Raw genomic sequence first — 18,744 nt, 5'->3', positions numbered from 1 at the left:
GCCTGGAAAAGCATCACGGTTTACGGTGCTAACTCCTGCACCACTGTGCCACCATCTTTTGATCTCAAACCCAAATGTCTTCAGTGTATAGGAAAAACAAAAGAATTGGTCTTGTTGTTCCAGTGCTTTCAGAGGTGACTGTTTATTATACCTTTATATCTTCCCAATTACCCATTTTTCACAAAAATACATTATGAAACATTAAGACAATGTATATATCTTTAAATCATTTATTTCAAATAAAATGTCTTTTTTGCATAAGTGCAAAAGTGCACTAAATCAGCCACCTGAGGGAATCCACTACATCCTTAAATAAAAACAAGAAAAGCGCACATTTAGTAGTACAAAATTCTTTTTAAAAAATTGCACAGTTCAGGTTTGTAATACATATTTGTAAGGTCTATTTCAAACATGTTTTTTTTTTTTTTTAAATAAAATGGTCAAAGGCTCAGATAGTAAACAAAAATCCACAAAATTAAAAATAAAATATTTTTGCCCTAATAGAATTAAAGCTGAGGAAATGGGAGACCCTGTCACTCCGCTGACTGGCATGGTTCTGTGCTGATGTTTTACCAATCAAGAAAATCTATTGCTAAATAGCGCTGCCCTACAAGAAAATACACAATAAATGTGGCCTCCTCAAAGGAGTATAGTCCCTGTTCATAACTTACACACACACAACCACACATACACACAACCACCCTCCAGTTTCATTTGTAATGTTCATCAAGCTCACAATCCAGTGGCATTTGTGATCAGAACATTGATTCCCTGACAGTTTGTATTGCATTGAGGAAGTCAGAAGGGAATGGTCAGCGCCGGTAAGGATGGAAGCCCTGGACATTATGGTTTTGCCCACGACCAAAAGTACTCGCTGTGGGCTGCGGTGCTGATGTAGGCTGTGCAGAAGGGGCACCATATGAGGCAGTCTGCTGGCTAGGGTCAGCGAAGCTATGTCCAAAGCCACTCAGATCCTGCCCATAACCTGTGTCAACAAATAACAATACAATAATAAATCAATAGAATCAAAGTAGTAATTCAAGACAAGGATGGAGGTTCCTGAAGATTAAAGAGACTGGCCTTCAGAAGAACTGCCATTTTTAACATCAGCTTTTTAAAAAATAAATAAGGCCTATATTAGCAACAGACTATACTACTGTACCTAAGCCACGACTAAAACAGAAGAAGAAAGACAAAGTAATGAAAATATATTCAGAGCAAAGCGATTCGGGGATAAGAGTTAAAAAGAAATGCTTGCACAACAGATCTTTTCAAAACCTTGCATTTTATGATGGGTCATTCATGAAAACAGATTCGACAGACAGGAACCTTTTTTGGGGGGGGTCAAAAATAACAAATGGATAATTAGCTATGTATTGCTAGCATTTCCTTTTCAACTTCCAATACATTCCAGTCATCTGTAAAATACAATTGTCAAGTGGACTAAAAAAAAAAAATGCTGCATGAAACAGTAGCACAAAATGCAGAAATGGACAGATGTACAAATTGTTATAATTAGATCATCCTTTTGCCAGCAAAGCAACGCAGAGACAAAGAAAGAGAAAAGCTGAAGGACGCTGTCTTCGTATAGTAAACTACAGCTACTACGTCACAAAACATCAGGCATATAAAGAAGAGTTTGACAAATTGAGATTTATAGCCAATTATTACCATTTACAAATACATAGAAAGCTGCAGTGTTTTTGTACACGACATGTAGCTGTATTTAGTATACCATATGGAGAAAGGAACTGTATGTATACTGTATGTGCAACATGCATACAACATACATACAGTACGGTCACAAACCTGTGTATGTAAAATGCATGTAGGAAAAGGGGAAAGAAAAAAAAAAAACTAATCACTGAAATCTCATGAGTCTGTATACTGTTTGATCTGCTGGTTTATTGGGTGGTTGTAAAATGCAGTAGCTCCCACCTACCTGCACTATATCCCTGCTCATCCTGACCATAACTGTGAGAAGGACGCGTTGGTCCGTAGGCAGAGGGGTCCTGAGGATAGTTACCCAAGCCTAGCAGGGAGATGAGGAGACCAGGTTGACTAAACCCAGAGAGAGCCTACCTTTGATACTAGCTCTGGGGGAGAGCTTCTTGTACAAATTGAACTGCTTTTTTACAAAAAAAATAAAAGATTACGCTGCTCTGACACTTGAAGATTTAAAGATATCGAATCGAGGTGGTGAGTGGATTGGTCCTTTGCTGCCTTTAAACTGTTAAATCTTAAAGGCAGTCACTTGTAATGGTCATGATGGATGGAAGCAAAGCATAAGCATGACACACTGAGCCAGGTGAGGGCAACGCTGCTGCACTGACCGACTCTGGTTCAGTCGGTTAATGAGGCACGGGTCAGTACCACTGCACAACATTTAACATCTGGGATTTCACAGGTACTCAGACAGTGCACTGATTAGACTGTGGGGAACGTAGAGCATCTACATATCCTACAATGTCGAGTTTCTTGCTATGTTCTCATCAACCTTTGAGAAACAGGAATAATTCTGAAGAGCATTCAGTTGTGTACAGGATATTAAAAACAAAAGTCGTCTACAGATGAGTGTACATTAACATTATAGCTGCTGTCTAGCCACCTTTTCTGAACTACAGGTTCAGAAAGAAGAGTCTAATAATCTGTATCCGTATCAATGTAACTATAGTGGTGCTTGAAAGTTTGCGAACCCTTTAGTCCATATTGCTGCATAAATATGACCTAAAAACATCACATTTTCACACAAGTCCTAAAAGTAGATCAAGAGAACCCAGTTAAACAAATGAGACAAAAATATTATACTTGGTCATTTATTTATTGAGGAAAATGATCCAATGTTACATATCTGTGAGTGGCAAAAGTACGTGAACCTCTAGGATTAGAAGTTAATTTGAAGGTGAAATTAAAGGTCAGGTGTTTTCAATCAATGGGATGACAATCAGGTGTGAGTGGGCACCGTTTTACCGTATTGGCTCGAATATAAGACGGTGTTTTTGTTGTAAAAAATAGCTCTTAAAAAGGGGGGTCGTCTTAAATTCGCGGACTAGACAAAATGCCGCCAAAAACGAAAGTGAGGACAGTGAGAGTGAGCAAAGTGAGGCTGAGGATCTCTGTGCTGAGTAGCTGTAATTTAGCAAACTACCCTTTCCATTGTTTCAGTTGTTTATTATTGTAAACCTTAAATGTATTGTTTAAAGCATTTGCACTGTTCTGCAAATTTATTCCATATACCCGTAGGCTATGGGAAGTTAATGCATTGACATTCTGAAGTTTATGAACTTTCAATCTAAACCTGACAAATTTGTTGAATTAATGCAATTTAAAATGTTTTAATTTGGCTTGTCTAGTAGCCTGCAGTCTAGCCTCTTTTTTTACTTCTATGAAAAGTGTTCATGGAAATGAGACTGAAATGACCTCTATTTAAATGTGAAAAACAAAAGCCTCTAATTTTAAACAGAATTTTGAAATAAATACGCTTTATATGAATGAACATTTGGTCTTCAAAAAACTTTTTCCCCAAAGATGAACTTGGAAAAGGGGGGGGTCGTCTTACATTCAGGGTCGTCTTATATTCGGGCCAATACGGTATTTAAAGAACAGGGATCTATCAAAGTCTGATCTTCACAACACATTTGTGGAAGTGTATCATGGCACGAACAAAGGAGATTTCTGAGGACCTCAGAAAAAGCGTTGTTGATGTTTATCAGGCTGGAAAAGGTTACAAAACCATCTCTGAAGAGTTTGGACTCCACCAATCCACAGTCAGACAGATTGTGTACAAGTAGAGGAAATTCAAGACCATTGTTACCCTCCCCAGGAGTGGCCGACCAACAAAGATCACTCCAAGAGCAAGGCGTGTAATAGTCAGCGAGGTCACAAAGGACCCCAGGGTAACTTCTAAGCAACTGAAGGCCTCTCTCACACTGGTTAGTGTTAAATGTTCATGAGTCCACCATCAGGAGAATACTGAACAATGGTGTACATGGCAGGGTTGCAAGGAGAAAGCCACTGCTCTCCAAAAACAACATTGCTGCTCGTCTGCAGTTTGCTAAAGATCACGTGGACAAGCCAGAAGGCTATTGGAAAAATGTTTTGTGGATGGATGAGACCAAAATAGAACTTTTTGGTTTAAATGAGAAGCGTTATGTTTGGAGAAAGGAAAACACTGCATTCCAGCATAAGAACCTTATCCCATCTGTGAAACATGGTGGTGGTAGTATCATGGTTTGGGCCTGTTTTGCTGCATCTGGGCCAGGACGGCTTGCCATCATTGACGCAACAATGAATTCTGAATTATACCAGCAAATTCTAAAGGAAAATGTCAGGACATCTGTCCATGAACTGAATCTCAAGAGAAGGTGGGTCATGCAGCAAGACAACAACCCTAAGCACACAAGTCGTTCTACCAAAGATTGGTTAAAGAAGAATGAAGTTAATGTTTTAGAATGGCCAAGTCAAAGTCCTGACCTTAATCCAATCGAAATGTTGTGGAAGGACCCGAAGCGAGCAGTTCATATGAGGAAACCCACCAACATCCCAGAGTTGAAGCTGTTCTGTACGGAGGAATGGGCTAAAATTCCTCCAAGCCGGTGTGCAGGACTGATCAACAGTTACCGGAAACGTTTAGTTGCAGTTATTGCTGCACAAGGGGGTCACACCAGATACTGAAAGCAAAGGTTCACATACTTTTCCCACTCAGAGATATGTAATATTGGATCCTTTTCCTCGATAAATACATGTCCAAGTATAATATTTTTGTCTCATTTGTTTAACTGGGTTCTCTTTATCTACTTTTAGGACTTGTGTGAAAATCTGATGATGTTTTAGGTCATATTTATGCAGAAATATAGAAAATTCTAAAGGGTTCACAAACTTTCAAGCACCACTGTATCAAGCTGTGTGCAGTTGATGCTTAAACTTTGTGCAAAAAAAAAAAATCTAATAATCAACTTTTGCTGCAACTAATTACCTGATTCATAGTCAGTCAATCATTCAAAAAAAAAAAAACCCCGCATCCCTAAGGCATGACCTATTCCAGCTATATAATGCATCCTTAAAATATCATCTGTGCTTATTGAGAAATATCTTTCATCAAGATTTTGACTGGCATTTTATTTTTACTGTGTATGTCAGTATTGAAAAGTGAGGAAGAAAATGATATATCATTTAAACACAGTCAATTTAAGTGTCAGCAATTGACACTTCCTTAAGCCTATCTACATTAAAGCAGGCATGTCATGATATCCAAAAAGCAACACAGGATGATCTAATTCAAACACACAACTAATTATTGTTTCATATCAGCATAATTCACACAGACCAATACCAGTATATATATATATTCTATAATATAAATATTTGTGATGGCATCTACAGGATCATCAGGTTTGTATGCAGGCTTGTTTGAGCGTGATGCCATCATGCCAGTTCAGCCATGTGGTATAGAGCGCAAGCTCTTGCTTGTGTGAGGATCATTGTAATGGGCTAGAACTACGGTGGTTTAGAAAATGGATCCAATCAGCAGTAAGAGGAGAGCAAGTGGCCAGGCTGAGGTGAGCCCTTTACTCACCGTACTGGCTATAAGAGAAGTCAGGCTGTGCTGGTGGGGCTTTGCTCATGTCCTGAGTAGGAGTGGTAGCAGGGGCAAAGCCCAGAGGTCCAGCTCCAGGAGTAGTAGGAGGTGGAGGCATTCCTTGGGGTACAAACTGGTCACCTTGTGGCGTGCCAAAACTATACCCTGTCAATTTGGGAAGGAAAATGTATTTATTTATTTATTTATTGAAAAGGCTTGCAAAGAATTAAAGTAAGTACAAATGAAGAAACAGGTTATGGATTCATGTAAATGAAACACAAAGCATTAAAGGGAAAAAAAGTGAGTAGAGAACAGAAAGAAGAGAGACAGACTTTCTACTCTCACCGTACAATAAGACTACGTTCAGACTGCACCCTGAAACGACCCATATCCGATTTTTTTGCCCATATGCGACCTGTATCTGATTTGTTATTGACAGTCTGAACGACACAGATCCGATTTTTTTCACATGCGACCCAGGCCGCTTGGATATGTGGTCCTAAATCCGATGCATATCCGATATTTTCACATGCGACTGCAGTCTGACCGGACAGGTCGCATTCATGCGACCTACACGTCATCAACAAGAGACAAACGTCACTATTCTGCGTTGGCTAATCCCGCCTCTTTGGTGGAAAACAACAACATTTGTACAGTTTTCAGAATTTAAATAGACTTTTATAGAATTGATCAAGCTAATGGTGGATTTGGTAGGGACCTGGATGTTGATCTGTTAGCCTGATTAAATAAAACAGTTTCTATAACTGATTTATAACTTAAACCATCCTGTACCACATCGCCAGGTCTCGCCTCATCTCCATAGCAAACTGCACTGGTGTTTCTGCACCTTGAGCCAGCGCTGAGAGAAGTTGCAGAATTCAGCTGGCTATAAACAATCTAAATAAATATTTATAAAAATGTAGAAAAAGTTTATTAATATGACGAAATAAATATGTGCAAATTATTAAGCCTGAATTAAGAGTTTGGTAATACAGCGGCCGTATCCCAAATGACTGCCTACTGAAGCTCGAGTGCACTATATAGAGTTTAAAAATCCATTACTTCCTAGTAACATGTAGTGCACTTATATAGAAATTAGAGAGACATTTAGGAGTCAACCCTCATTACCAGGCTACACGTTTTCATTTCAGTTCAGAAACAAAAACACACACGAGACCTCACACTTTAATACTAACCAGATAATTAAACAAACAAACAAAAAAAAAAGAATCATTAAACTTGGAGTGCGCTTTTTTTTTTTTTTACGTATTAGGTAGATGTGCTTATTACGTGTCAATTTGCGCATGCGGGACACTTTTGGGTCGTTTTCCGTTCATATTGGAGATCGCATACAAGTCTCATATAATTGGTAATGTGAACGGCCTAACAAAAAAATCGGATTTCACAACAAATCGGATATGGGTCGTTTCAGGTTGCAGTCTGAACGTAGTGTAACACTCCATCGTTTCTTCTTTGCAATCAGTTTAATGGAATTATTTTTAGATTTTAAAAGCTAACAGAGGGCCAAGGTGGCATGGTGCTGCATTGGCTAGCATTGCCACCACCCACCCACCCCCAAAACCATGCCTGTAGGTGAACTGGTGACTCCAAATTGTCCCTAGGTGTAAACAAATGTGTGAACGTGTATGTGGTGCCTCTGGCATATTCCATGTATAGCGTTCCCAGGAAAGGCTTCATCATCCACCGTGACCCTGACCACTTACTGAAGATGGACCAGAGCCAACAGAGACATGAAGCACCTTTAATGCATCCCTACTCCAAAATCAAACAGAGGGAGATGTTTTTATGACTTACCAAATTGAGGTGGTGTGCTATAGCCCTGCTGTGGATATCCCTGAGGTGCCCCAAATCCTCCTGGCGGGGGTGCTGTAACTAGGAACGCATTAAAGGGTGAAGGAGGTTGGGCAGCACCTCGGCCTGCTGGCAAAGGAGGACCGTATCCCCCTGAGGCATAACGGACAGGCAAGGATTAGAAACCCCTTCCCTAGTCAGCTGGAGCTGTCACACAAAATAAGACGGATCTAAAAATCATCATAATATAATAAATCATAATATAACTTACCTAATGGTTGCCCTGTGGACACCCAAACACCTGAGAGGAAGACAAAAAGTAAAACCTTTCAAAAATATATATATATATATATCCACACTTTTTTCCTGCTTTGTATAGACTATATGAAAACAGCGACACTTCCACTTTTGATGAACACATTTTGGTTTTCGAACAGATGGCACAGACAGTGCCGCCAAAAAGGAGGCAAACTGAGGCTCAGATAGCAGTTGGCACCTCTGGTGTCTTTTTTCATACTAGAATGTCATGTTCCCGGAGAGAGACTTAGTCGGCCTCACTCACCCTGAGGGCCATAGCTCTGCTGCCAGCTCTGAGCAGGCTGTGCAGCCCAGCCATTGGCCGCACTTAAGATGGCTCTGGGTCCCCACTGATTGGCTCCCAGCTGCCCAGGGCCAGGAGCTTTGTTGTCCCGAGGCTCAGCCTTCTTCACTTCAACCTGGACAAAGGACAAGACCAGAAGGGTGTGAAAGAGCAGAAATCAATAACCAATGTGTCTTCTTCACCCCATCAATTACTAATCCTGTAATTCAGCTGAGATAGCTTTACTTAGATGTAATACAATAGTTCATTAGTTAGAAAAATGAATCCTAGACTTCTAATTCTACATAATGCTGAAGCAATGTTTTTCAGGTACTTCTGAATGGAGTGCACTTAAAGAGAGCCTTTATAAATTAACGTGAACAAAGTACAGGAAATTTTTTTTGATAAAAAGTGAAAAATACAGCCCAAACTGTCCCTATAAAGCGTACCTGAGAAACATCCTCCTTGCATTTCTGTTCCATCTTATCCCTTTTAAAGTAGATAAAAAATTATAATAGAAAGTCCAGACTTACCTTGCTAATGCATTTAAGAACCTCAATTTAGATCAATTTGAAGTAGAAATATGAGAACAGTAATTTCAGATCTAACTAAAAATAATAATCATGCAGAGAATAATGGTGTCATAGATCTAATAAGAAATGAATCTTCATACTGTGTCTAACATGGGAGGAAAAAACGATGTAGAGCATTTTGATTTGAAAACTATGTAGACCTGAAAGAGCTTGAAACTGTCTATTTATATATATCTAATGCATCCAATGTGCATCATCAGAGATGAAAGTTTCTCTCATTATTTTCAGTACCCAACCATAGGTGTACCAGCCTCAGTGTAAAATGGGTAAGACTGAAATAGACCGGCTCCTAAATGGGTTGAGTTATTGGGGTCACCTTGAATCAAGCGCAAGGCATGACTTTTTTTTTTTTTAACAACTTGCTTTCTGCAGTATAAAACACAGTGACCTCATTTTTTGCCTTCCTTCTTCCCTCTTTGTCGACCTAATTAGGTGCCAGTTTGAGCGAATAGTCTGAGACCCGCCGCACAACCACCTAGGCCCTCTCCCGCGGGCTTCAGGGCTCAGCATGATGGGAGGAAGCACTTGAAATTGTGGCGTCCAACTCCAGAGCTGGGATTTGCAGAACAGTTTGATATGTTCCAGTTTCTAATTTTACAACACATGGCCCCCACCTACCCAAAATCCCACTGCAATAATGTCACATCAAGAACAATGACCTAGGTACTGAAGAACCTGTTTCCTTCAGGAAAACAGGACAGAGTCAAGGGGAGGGTAGATCCATGAGACCAAAAAAGTACAATATAGGACAGCAACACTGAGCCTCTATAGAAAAAGTACAACAGTCTTCACAAAAGTGGTTTGTCACTTTGAATCAGCACACGGTGCTAGCACAGGACAGAAAAGTGCCCTTGGCAATTTCAGAATATTAAGGAATACATATCCACCTGTAAGCACACTGAATGAACCAATTGTGTATTTAAAGCTGAGCCACTACTCTTGATTCCAACAGAATATATTTGCTAACCTAAAAACTAAAAGGAGGAAACTTTTTTTTTTTTTTAAACAGAAAATCGACACAGTATGGAGATTCTAACTGAGGTCACTTCATTGAGGTTTTGCTTCGTTTTGTTGTTTTTTTGCAATAAATATGTCAAGAACTCAAACTGTAAGTGACCTGGCAAAAAATGACAAATAATAAAAGATGAAAAATGACATTGACCAGTCCTTTAGGTGAAAATGGATTACATTTTGAAGCACTATATGACTACAAAAATAACTTTTCAGGTACAAAAACCTGTATAATACTACACAGGCTATACAGGATCAGAACCAGCACAAAAACACCCAAAGGAGCAGTCCAAGTAAACCAAACCTTGGGTGACTGCAGAGTTTGTAAAACCTATGATTCTTTGTCAAAAGCATGTCATTTTGTGTTTTATCTTTGAAGCTAATGGTGTAATGACAGCTGTAGTATCAAATCTTGAATATAGATTAATTTCTGAGCATGTCTATTAAAATCAGGCTTAAGTTGCGGCTCTGGAAAAACAAACAAACAATCTTGTTGGTCACCCAAGCTTCAGTTTCTTACTTAGGGTAAAATAAAACTACAACTACACACTTTTTTGCCCATGATGTCGTGAAAATGCATGTTGACAGCCTGGTCCACTGATTGTTCGGCCTCGAAAGTAATAAATCCAAAACCTAGCCAACGACCAAAAGTGAATCAAAGTAGCAGGGTGTTGGGACAGAACAAGGTGAAAAACAGGGGAAGGGGACTTGAACAAGGTGACACTGGGGTGGGGGTTTGGATTATGTTGCAGTCTGTGATACAAGTAAAGGTTGCCAAACAAGAACTGCAATCTCATCTTGCAAAAGAATTAATATTGTTCTCTACCTGTGCATTCAAGGTTCAAACCAATCAATTTCATTATTAACCAATAAATGACTTGTCATTTGATATTTCAATTCAAGACATTCTATATTACCAGATAAGTTTTATATACATTATAATCTTTAAAAAAAAAAAAGGAAAAACTTTTTTTTCTACTTTTTGTAAAAGCACATTTTTGTCCACTTTTTAAAAATACATTTCTATTTCCTGTTCAATTTCATCCAAACCCCTTGAATGTCCCCTTGTTATATTCTTGTATAACATGTACAACAAATGCTGACAGCACCCACAATCATTACCACTTGATAATGATGAATAAAAATATAGTTTCTCAAAGCCTTCCCAAAATGACATCATATTTTGGGCAAGCTAAGAGAACGGCATATTTACAACACAGCTATAAAAAGCACCACAGAGATAAAAAGGTAGGGTCCTGCTAGGAGTCTGTGCATGGTCAGAATTACATGAGGTGTAACCAAAGTTTCTACTTTCCCTTTTCTTTTGAACCAGTTTTTAATATTTAAAAGAGTGAGCTACTTAGTAGAAAGTGGCCACACAGTTTGCTCATGAGGGAAAAAGTTCACCTTTAGAAGGGCATTAATCTAGTTGAGACTACGGGACAAAATGACAAACAAGTCCCCATTTTCAGGGTCATTTTTATGATAAAGTAGAGGATGAACCATATAAAAACAGCGGGTGAGCTGTTCTTCTGCACCACCAGCACTACTGTGTGAACTAGTTTAAAGTGATCAAATAACTGTGCAGCAGAACTGGGTTGTGAGAATCCCTCCACTTTGGGATCTAACCTGATTCTAATTAAGCAGTCTCTGAGACCTGGGTGGGGAATTTGAGATTTCTGATTCTATACAGACAGCCTCACTAAGCTAGTTAAGATAAAAATTCATCAACATGGTTTTAAAACGGAACGCACGTTCTGTAAGCTTCTTACACTCTAGCAACCACCTGAAAGGTGTGACCTTTCTGACACACATCACACAATCTGATGAGAAAGGAAGAAAGTTTGTTTTAAATTAAAAAAAAAAATAAAAAATCCATCTAAAATTAACGCTCGCTTTTTCACTGGAATCCTCCAGCTGCTTAACCGCCTTCACGCACACACCCAACACCTAAAGAAACAAACTGTACCTTTAATTGTGTAATAATACTTTCATTCGAAGGGTTATGATCGCACAGCAAAATTTTAAGTAGGAACTCTGGCTACACCTTCCAATCTGACACTGAAACACATATTATACACATCTTTCCTGACTTTTATCAGTGTGGTGCCACTGTCAACACAATCCCCTGAAGGAAAAAAACAAAAAAACAAAAACACATCTTAAGAAACACAGTTAATTACAAATCAAACAGTTCACAAGGAGTATATAGAAGAAACACAGGACTTATTTTACTACATATACACATAATATAGAAACTCATTATTAAGAATATCAGATAAATATAATCAAAACTATGTTATATATGGTTAATAAATAACGAAGCTCGATATAACTACAAAATCCAATGACAAACTATTCATGTGTCCTCAAAGAGACTTGTGGTTAAAGAGTTTTTTTTTTTCTCCTTTGTATTAAGCAAAAGATGAGGAAACAACTCTTCAGACACTCAAACACAATATGCATGGAAGCGCGAAAAAAAAAAAAGATCCACTGAAACTGAAGTATGAATTTGAATATAATTTGAAACTGAAGTATGAATATACTGAATATAATTTGCATTGCTTTGGTGGCGTACTACAGGAAATAATTTAATGCATAAATATTTCATATTAATTTCAACATTGTTAATATTTAATGATTGTGTTCTGTACAATTTCATTTGACAACGAAATGCATTTTGTTCAAATCAGTTTCCTGTAGAATCTGCTTCCTTTCACCACCACAGTGAGGGTGTTACAGTGTGGAAAATTAAAACACTTTCAGCACTTGTCCGTGCGTCTGTCTCACTTATGTCACCTGCATTCTGTTTCACTGCCACAATGAAAGCAGTTAAGCGATTTGAAATAATCAGCCTTCTCGCCCATTAAGGAAGAGGGGTTTCTGTTATTTGAGAGCACAGTGGATCCAATTAAAGGCAGCTGGAGATCAAGGCTTATGACTGCTTTTCAAAGCAAACAAAATGGCTCAAAAAATATGAAGGTATTGACATCCTAAAACAACAAGTCAATGTATCAGAAGCTGATTCGGTGATGTTTCCACAAAGCAGATGTCTGCCATATATACACACACTATGGATTGAAAGTTTCTGAATGCAGAAGCTGTGCAACAGGCCAAAGTCGACATGGGAGTTAGAAATGAGATCAGAATGAGCTCTGCTGAAGGACATCAAGCAGGACTTTTTTTCCCTCTTTGGGTCAGAATAGTTTGTCATGACTATGACGATAGCGGTATTGGGAACAGAACTAGATCAGCTTTTACCTCGGGGTCTCTGTTTCTCTGCATCATAGATCATTACCACCTCTGTGACCTTCAAGGAGAAAATGTATGACAAGTGAGTCAGTGGCAGAACAAAGTAAGTGCTTCAAGGCTGATCTAAATTCAACACACAACTGGAAGAGATCTCTCTTTATAGCTAAAACATCCTAAAAACAAAAATCATGATCATTTCTTATCATAAGACTACCTTGCTGTGCCGATAACAAAAAAACAAGGACGTCCAAGTATCTAAACTGAAATCTTACCACTCCAAATCTGTTAAAATAGTCCCTGAGTTCAGGTTCACCGCAGTTGTGGGGAATTCCACCAACAAATATCTTCTTGGATTTATTGCTGTCACTTTTACCTCCTTTCTAAAACATACAAAATAGCCGCAGTTAAAATGGACAGAATCCTGGGAGTACGAGAGAACATTCATTTCTTCAGTATATAATTTAAATTCTGTCAACGTCAGCATAACATGTGAACGAATTAATTCATTATTTAAAAAATAAAAAAGATTAAAAAAAAAAAAGGCCTGAATTATAATTTTCATGTTTCCAAAAGAGCAGCGCAGTACTTACCCAGCCATCTTTTGCTCTTGTCTTCTCCGGCTGCATTCCTCTTGGAGTACATGGCTTAGGGTCAATCTGTGGGAGCAGAGGATTACACCTCGAATGTCCTTTAATTTTCACTTCCTTAGTTCAATCTTAAGTATTACTTAGTATCATTGGAAATGTATTTTATTTATAACAAATTAACAGTGATTTTTTTTTTGACTGAAGTCAAGACGCAATCAGAAATGCAATAAGCTGCTTTGTTCTTACATTTCTACCATCAAGGTTATGAGGCTTGGTGTCCAACACAGTCCGAACACAGTTTGGATCTTTAAACTTCACAAAGCCAAAGCCCCTGGACTGATTTGTGCTTTTGTCCTTCATGATGACACAGTCCACAACCTCTCCATATTGGGAGAAGTAATTTCGTAAAGTCTCTAAAAAGAGGAAGCAAACAGGCTGTAATGCCAAACTGCACACTGTTCAATAAAGCATCCATAATTCAACAAATAAAATGTATTCTTTGCTGCTAGGAACAAAGTACACATTTTGTTATCTGAATACATCTGAACACAATTTGTAAACTCCGTGTACATACCTATATAAGCTACTTATATAAATGGGGTCTATGATGTACAGTCAAATTTCGTCAATGTGATGATGATCAACTATTGCTGATGGTTATTATAGATATAAGCCTGTCTGCTTTAATTAAACAGGTTTAACTTGGGTCAAATAAACTATGTATTTATTTTAGATCTCTCATCCCCTCCCCCAAATTTAAAACTCCATTTTAACACAATGCCAAATGGTTTGGGTTCTCAGGATGTAAAGTTCAGGAAAAAAAAAAAAACTAATAGCTCCACTAAGAGTAACAAAGCATATATTATCAGTGAAGGGAATTTTAATTGTTATTTTATAGCAGCACGTAAAGTGACGTGTGCAGCACAGTTAAAATAATAAAAAGTGTAAAATAATAAATAAGGAAGTTCAAAATAAAAAACGCTAATACAAATCAGAAAATATTACAAAACAGAAAATCTTATTGCACTTGAACAATGAAAGCAAACTGCATTTAAAAAAATATAAAAACACCCATCACATATACTGCATACCGGTATTAAAATATTTAAGCAATGAATATTGCACTCAAAACTATATTATAAAAAGTGTGACATGACATAACTCCAGCATTACAACTCGCAACATTGATGTATATATGTATATTAAATAATTAAGATAATATGAATGCTTATTATTTGAATAATAATGATAGTAATTTGAATAATAATCATGTTTACAACTATCTGGTCTGCGATCATAAGGTTCATGATTGTGTGCATTTAAAAAAAAAAACTGACAGGGATCACCGGTCCGGATCACTTCTTCGTCATTGCAAATCAAGCTGCACTTTGCCAGGCAACAATGTAAAACAATGAGAAGTTCGCTTCACTTGCTTCAGCTATTGAGAGGCTACAATGAGCAAGGTGTGTACATCTTAAATGCAAAGGGATGTGTTACTGCTAGCTACAGAAAGCACCATATATAAACAGAACATGGCACCCGGACCTTTTAAGGGCTTAAATGTAACACTATTAAATGATACAGAAATATTGAGGGAAACATTTGACCTATCTGGGGTCCTCAATCTGAGTCATTACATTTCCAAAATTTATTCACAGTCACACTCATGCCTGCATACTCCTGATCCTTGTTTTTATTAAAATGAACTCCAACTACAGTTCTCAATTCTGCACCTGCACAGCGAGGTTTCCAAAAGAGCTGCGCATTTTTCCAAATCAAAAGCAGCAACCCCAAATTCATTCCCCTTAAAGCGTGCATTACAGAAGGGCATCCATACTGACTCATGTGGGTGCATTTTAATTTGGAAGTTGCCCAATTTTTGTGCAGCTTGTGTCAATAAATCAGTCAGATGAGGCAGCTTTTGAACGGTGATCAGACTCATGTACCCCGCCACGCTACGCTACAGGTTTACTCAAGTGCAGTAACACTGCACACTCTCACTCAGCGGTACTCTTACAGCCTGGGAGTCTTATAATATTGATTCATTTGAAAACGCATAATAAACTGCTCGGGCAATTCAAATCCTTAAATATTTAAGAAATGCTTACTTTGCTATGCTCTTCTTCACACGCTGATAATGCTCGGTTTTGTAGCTTTTTTTTTTTTTTAAATAATGCCCACACCACAAACAAGTGACATTCCCTGAGCCCTGAACCCATATATTGATGCTTGTGCCACAACTAAACACTACTCCACATATTCATGTTTTAATGCGAATAAGGAAAATTAAGTGACTTAACACATTATATATTCTATAACATGGGTCTCTAACCTTGGTCCTGGAGTACCCCCTGTCCTGCATTCCCCTGTTTCAACACAATTGATGGGCACAGAGAATACAGTACAATGTGCAGGACACGGCATACTCCAAGACCAGGGTTAATAAGTTATATCCTAAGGTAATTTATTTATTGTGTTCTTACATGCTACACTATGGCTACATTCACATTACCAGGTTGAGGACACAAATCTGATGTTCTGCCCAAATGTGAGAGATTTTTTTCCCCAGACTGTGTAGACACAAAAACACGATCATGTTAAATAAGACCTGAGCCACTTTCGTCTGTGACCCTAGATCAGACACAAATCAGACATGTACTCAGTGCGACAGTCAGACTCCCAACACACATGTGCTCAACATTATCATCACCATCCAGTGTCAACAACACAACAACTGAGAACAGAAAAGGCAGACGGGAAAAAAAAAAAATTGTGACTAATTTGATATTCGGGGAATCGATTCAAACGAAACTGGATGGACACTACAGAGTCCGAGTAGTGTCTGAAACAACTAAGCAAGAAACTAATGTGTGCATGCAGGACATTTCAGGGGACAGGCGAGTTTTCATTCAAGACAGATATGGGTCACTTGCAGGTATGAATCTGAGCTGTCAAGACAGGCAGACCTGGCGACTTGTCCAGGGTGTACCCCACCTTTCGCCCGTAGTCAGCTGGGATAGGCTCCAGCTTGCCTGCGACCCTGTAGAACAGGATAAAGCGGCTACAGATGATATGCCTCGGTCACAACCGGCCGTACGTGCTCCTACGGCCGGTCTACGTGCAAAAAACGCAAGAAACGCACGGAGGGCGCGTGTGTGATGTCCTGATTTTCGAGCCGTAGACTGGCCGCAGAGGTTCTTTGTCATGTCAAACAAACTCTACGGGCGCTTACGTTTTTTTCAGGTTGCAAGACAAACTTACGGCCAACGTGCGTCTTTCTCCACGAACAAAAAAAAAAAAAACTGCAGCGATTTGGGAAACGCCAAAAAAAATTGTACGTCCGGTTGTGACCTAGGCTATAATGAGAATGACATGAGAACACCGGCAGATCCATTCATTCATCCTCTATAGCACTTAATCATCGTGGGTCACAGGTGAGCCGAAGCCAATCCCAGCTGACATTGGGTGAGAGGTGGAATACACCCTGGACAGGTCACCAATCTATCACAAACAACCAGTCACTCAAATTCATACCTATGGGCAATTTAGAGTAGCCAGTTAATCTAATCTGCACGTCTTTAGGAGGAAACCCACACAGGAACGGAGAGGTCGTGCAAACTCCACACCAGCAGATCCGAACCCAGAACCTTCTTACTCTGAGGTCAATACCTGAATTGTGCAAAGAAGCTTGTAATGTGAAAGTAGCCTGTGTTCCAAAACTATCTGTTGGGGGGGGACCATTAGTAGAAGCAGTTTACCTCGTGTTCTTACACATAGTATTCTTACAAATGTGAAAAATAATTCAGAAAACTTCAAATGTGTTCACAGCCTAAAAGGTAGAAAATCCCCAGTCTTACCTTGAGTCGTACTCCAGTCTAATCCACCCACAAACAGCTTCCTAGAAGACGAGTGGACGTGACAGTGAGCTCAGGTTATGCAAGAACAACAACAAATAAATAAAAAGTGCAGGAAAAGACCGACACTTTCATTTCCATTCAGCTAGCAAGCTAAGCTAAACTGTGCTGTCACTTTCTCTGGGTTTATCACACAGCTGCAGCTTGACAGTCCCTAAGCTGCTCCTTGGAGGAAATAACTCGTCATGTTCACACTGAACTTACAACCACATTAACAACCAAACCTGACCAGGGCTAACAACACTCTGTCAGACAAACAAGCTTCCTTTTTCCCTGCACGGAATAGTTAAACGAGAATCCTGAGTTAGACTTTCCCTCCACTCCTCTGACACAGTCAATGTTTAGCTAATTTCACCTCGGTTGCTAATTATCCTGCCCTGCTAACACCGGCTAACGTCATTAGCTTGCAAGTAGAGAGTTTAGAAAGGCAGTTATGAATGAGCAGCTCTTCATTAAGACCTAAAACTCAACTCAAACTGCTACTTTTAATAAAATTCTACTCTAAACTCTGTTATTTCGACGCCGAGTCAATCACCTACCTGACCGACAGGTGAACTGGCTAAGAGCCTGAGAGCTAGCGTATAAATGACAGTTGATGGTTAAGTGTGAGGTGAGCTGAGCTGAGCTAGCCTGAACCTTATCATCGCTGAAGCTACACTCCACTCTCACTGCACAGGTCGCTTTGCTAGCAGAAAGATGAAGTGATATTTTAATGTTTGGGTTTTTTTAATCGATAAATAATTAAATAAACTCTCTTTGAAGCAAACAGCGTCTTACCCAATTTCATCTCCAGGTAGGTTGTTCATATCTGTACCGAGAGTTGTGGACTGGAGTGCGGACATTAGTCTGCTGCTTCAGTCTCCTACAGCTGCCTCCTTTCTGCTCCTACTACCCCGGGAAGGTCACTCCGCTTTCGGTTCAAACCCAACCTGCGCAACGCTGACGCGCAGCCACGGGGCCGCCCTGCAGGGGAAGCGCTGCTGACACACAGCCTTCTGGGAAATGTAGTCATCAGACCTATTAGCCATTAGCAGGCGAGGAATTCTTCCTGTGCAATCACGTGGCAAAATGGTATGACGTATGCATTCGCCGCCATGTTGGATGATCCTGTTCTACAGGGTCACAGGCAAGCTGGAGCCTATCCCAGCTGACTACGGGCGAAAGGCGGGGTACACCCTGGACAAGTCGCCAGGTCATCACAGGGCTGACACATAGACACAGACAACCATTCACACTCACACCTACGGTCAATTTAGAGTCACCAGTTAACCTAACCTGCATGTCTTTGGACTGTGAGAGAAACCGGAGCAAACCCACATGGACAACATGCAAGCTCCGCACAGAAAGGCCCTCGTCGGCCACGGGGCTCGAACCCGGACCTTCTTGCTGTGAGGCGACAGCGCTAACCACTACACCA

The 18,744-nt window shown here is 39.5% G+C and overlaps 1 protein-coding gene across 3 annotated transcripts; it reads right to left on the bottom strand.

Annotated features, from left to right (window-relative positions):
- Positions 1–216: 216 nt before the first annotated feature.
- On the bottom strand, positions 217–18,261 carry dazap1 (DAZ associated protein 1). Of its 3 annotated transcripts, XM_060941618.1 has the most exons (14): positions 18,105–18,142; positions 17,271–17,311; positions 15,926–15,983; positions 13,660–13,826; positions 13,417–13,482; positions 13,099–13,206; positions 12,836–12,884; positions 10,125–10,207; positions 7,953–8,106; positions 7,662–7,691; positions 7,394–7,543; positions 5,576–5,743; positions 1,943–2,032; positions 217–985 (listed from the first exon to the last, which is right to left on the bottom strand). In XM_060941618.1, the coding sequence occupies exons 4-14, from the start codon at positions 13,771–13,773 to the stop codon at positions 813–815; spliced, it is 1,185 nt and encodes a 394-aa protein (XP_060797601.1). In that variant the 5' UTR covers positions 13,774–13,826; positions 15,926–15,983; positions 17,271–17,311; positions 18,105–18,142; the 3' UTR covers positions 217–812. The 3 variants fall into 3 exon arrangements, with proteins under 3 accessions (XP_060797601.1, XP_060797597.1, XP_060797600.1); XM_060941614.1 differs by lacking the exon at positions 15,926–15,983 and having other exon boundaries at positions 18,105–18,261; XM_060941617.1 differs by lacking the exons at positions 1,943–2,032; positions 15,926–15,983 and having other exon boundaries at positions 18,105–18,261.
- Positions 18,262–18,744: the final 483 nt, after the last annotated feature.

The sequence above is a fragment of the Neoarius graeffei genome, chromosome 15 (assembly GCF_027579695.1).
Source record: "Neoarius graeffei isolate fNeoGra1 chromosome 15, fNeoGra1.pri, whole genome shotgun sequence".
Lineage (NCBI taxonomy): Eukaryota > Metazoa > Chordata > Actinopteri > Siluriformes > Ariidae > Neoarius > Neoarius graeffei.
The sequence above is the reverse complement of the archived record's forward strand: the minus strand, read 5'-3'. Positions and strand labels throughout refer to the sequence as shown.